We start from the raw sequence: 2500 nt of genomic DNA, 5'->3' as shown, positions 1-2500 counted from the left end.
GAATAATTCATGGACTTTCCAATTCAAAGAACCTCGACATTCAAGGGTTTTTCAAAGTGCCCTGGCAGCCGCAAGTAATGATCATGAATGATGCACAGATTCAATGCCAAGTTTCAGTGAGCGTAAAAATACAGAGATGTGACCACCTGAATTCGAATGCCGTGAATAAAAGAGAGCGGACATCTCACGGGAATTTCCCGAGGACTTTATACGTTTCGCACAAGTTAAAAGTTGCGTTGATCCAACTGACTGCCATAAATTATCTTCCAGGGCAAACTTGGGACAGGAAAAGGCCCTATCTATCACGATATTATGTGGTCGGGACAATGTGTTTGCCAACGGAAAGGTATAATTGTAAAAGTAATGAAAAATCAATAGATTTGAGAAAGAAGAAAAAGAACCCTTGAGGGCCTCCAATTTACGGAAACGCCTTAAATATCAGCAACGTTTACTGATGTTAGTAGTTGTGCCTTTAAATATGATTTTTGCTGCAGGTGTTAAAAAATAAACTCTTGGAGCGGCCACATTAAATGACATTTTTGACGGAGGATTCAGAAGGCTGGGTGCGCATGTATAGCATACGCGACTGACAAGGCCCTGATCATGTTTTGCACCGTCATTGTCCAAAACTATAACCGTGAAGTAAACGTTTAGATGGTTGATTACCAGCAAAGTTCTCACTGAATAACAATGGACCATTAGTGGTTTCGTCTATTAAGAGCTGTTTAACCTTCTTTTAAATACAGTCTTCAACTCAATTATTCTTTAACGACTCCAGGCAAGAGCAATGAGCAGTGAAAGGATCTCTTTTAGGTGGGAGGATTGTCCCGTTAAATCCAGGGGCAAATATTGATTTTTTTTTTTTCTTTTCTTTTTTTCTGCAGACGTTACTAAAAAATCAGACAAAAAAATCATTGCACAAAAAGGAATGTACCAAAGCCTAGGAAGAATGGGTGGAGACAAGCTTGTCAATCAGTTTCATAACATCGCGCGAAAGGATCAACAATCCATCACAAGGATTCGTGTTGAGATAGTTTATTTAAGGTCAAACATGATAACGAATGATGAAATGGACGGAAGTTGAGAAATCCAGTTTCACGTCATTTCGGAGTAGTTTGAATTTAGCTAGACTGCATGCTTAAGATACCCTAAATCTCCTCTATCGGAGCTATATTTTTTTTCTTGAAGAGCTCCACAGAGTCAAGTGAACGGTCTACAAGTAGCCTCAAGGGCTAATACCAGTATTAAAATAGCTTTACAAAAATCGCAATATGTTTATTTAAGGCCAAGGTTAAAAAACATAAAAACAATTTGTATTCTATGAATGAAGCCATGGCCCTGAAGTCCATTGTTTCAAGGCAAAAAAGACTTGAATGCCTCTGAATGACAATGTTTGTCAAGAACGCCAAGCTTCACTCTTTTTCGCTTGCTCGTTTCATGGTGCATTAAAAAAAAATCTGATAAATCAATAGCGTACCATTTGGGAGAGAGATTAAGCATCACGTTTAAGTGAAACGGCAAAACGGTGGGTTTGCTGCTTGTCGTAAGGGCAAGAAAATTATGTTTTTCTAACTCGTGTCTCTCTTTTGAAAAGTTACTTGAAGTTGCGTTAAATGAGCTCTTATCTTCTTCCATTTTTTGGCAAAAGGCAAATTTTAGAACGACGCTTGCCGTTTGCTGCACAAACGTCTCTCTCGTAGTACTGAAATTTATCACAGTTTCTGGCCGTTTGGTGCCTGGTGCACCAGTGTGTGCTGTATAAAGAGGTCGATTGGTTTCAGCAAGATTTCATGAATTTTATAAAGTCAAATTAAGGCTAGCGGTTAGTGATAAACGATGCACATATAATGTGGCAGGAAATTCCTTCAACCACTTTGCGATTGTTTTTAAACCGCGGGTGTACTATTCAACATGAATTAAAGAAAGAGAGAATTAAATTTACCTTTGTTGTAGATTCTGTACGTTGTTCCCCAGTATGTTCACTCCCAGAGGTCAGAGACTGATGAGTCCTGTTTAAGAAAGCGTGCAAATTTTTAAGCTCTTGCTAAATGACATTGAACTGTTTAGCCTGAGGGCAGGCGCATATATTACAATGCAAATATTTCAATAAAGGTTGAATTAACCGCATTGCTTTACAGCGGAGTTCGGGTGAATTAACTACTGTAGGCTGTGGCTTTTCCCTTATATGAGGCTCTGAAGAAGAAAGCTTAGTCTTGAAAACCTTCTAATTAAGGGACTGTGGTCTCTTCCAAAACAACCGCTCGTTGAAAAACAACCGGAAAAGTGTGTTACTTTTGTTTTTGTGTTTTGAGAACAATGAACCTTGCTACAGTCGAGAAATAAGGCAATGGCATTTAAGACATTTCTTGATTTTCTTCCTCTTAAAGAATGAATTTTTTGTTAATTAGCGTGAGAAAACGATGGTTTCGACTTTTCAGCAGTAGCGCTTAAGTATTTGAGGAACTTGGTTGCTACAAAACAAACAGTTAAAGTTAAGGGT

The 2500-nt window shown here is 38.4% G+C and overlaps 1 protein-coding gene across 2 annotated transcripts in view; it reads right to left on the bottom strand.

Moving 5' to 3' along the window:
* LOC138000770 (protein Wnt-5a-like) overlaps nt 1-2500 on the bottom strand; it is a 57816-nt gene that overhangs the window by 36582 nt on the left and 18734 nt on the right. For both annotated transcript variants that reach the window (XM_068847414.1, XM_068847415.1), the window contains exon 2: nt 1943-2009. In XM_068847414.1, coding sequence (XP_068703515.1) covers nt 1943-2009 — 67 coding nt within the window. The remainder of the gene's footprint in view (nt 1-1942; nt 2010-2500) is intronic.

Source organism: Montipora foliosa, chromosome 4 (assembly GCF_036669935.1).
Source record: "Montipora foliosa isolate CH-2021 chromosome 4, ASM3666993v2, whole genome shotgun sequence".
Lineage (NCBI taxonomy): Eukaryota > Metazoa > Cnidaria > Anthozoa > Scleractinia > Acroporidae > Montipora > Montipora foliosa.
The sequence above is the reverse complement of the archived record's forward strand: the minus strand, read 5'-3'. Positions and strand labels throughout refer to the sequence as shown.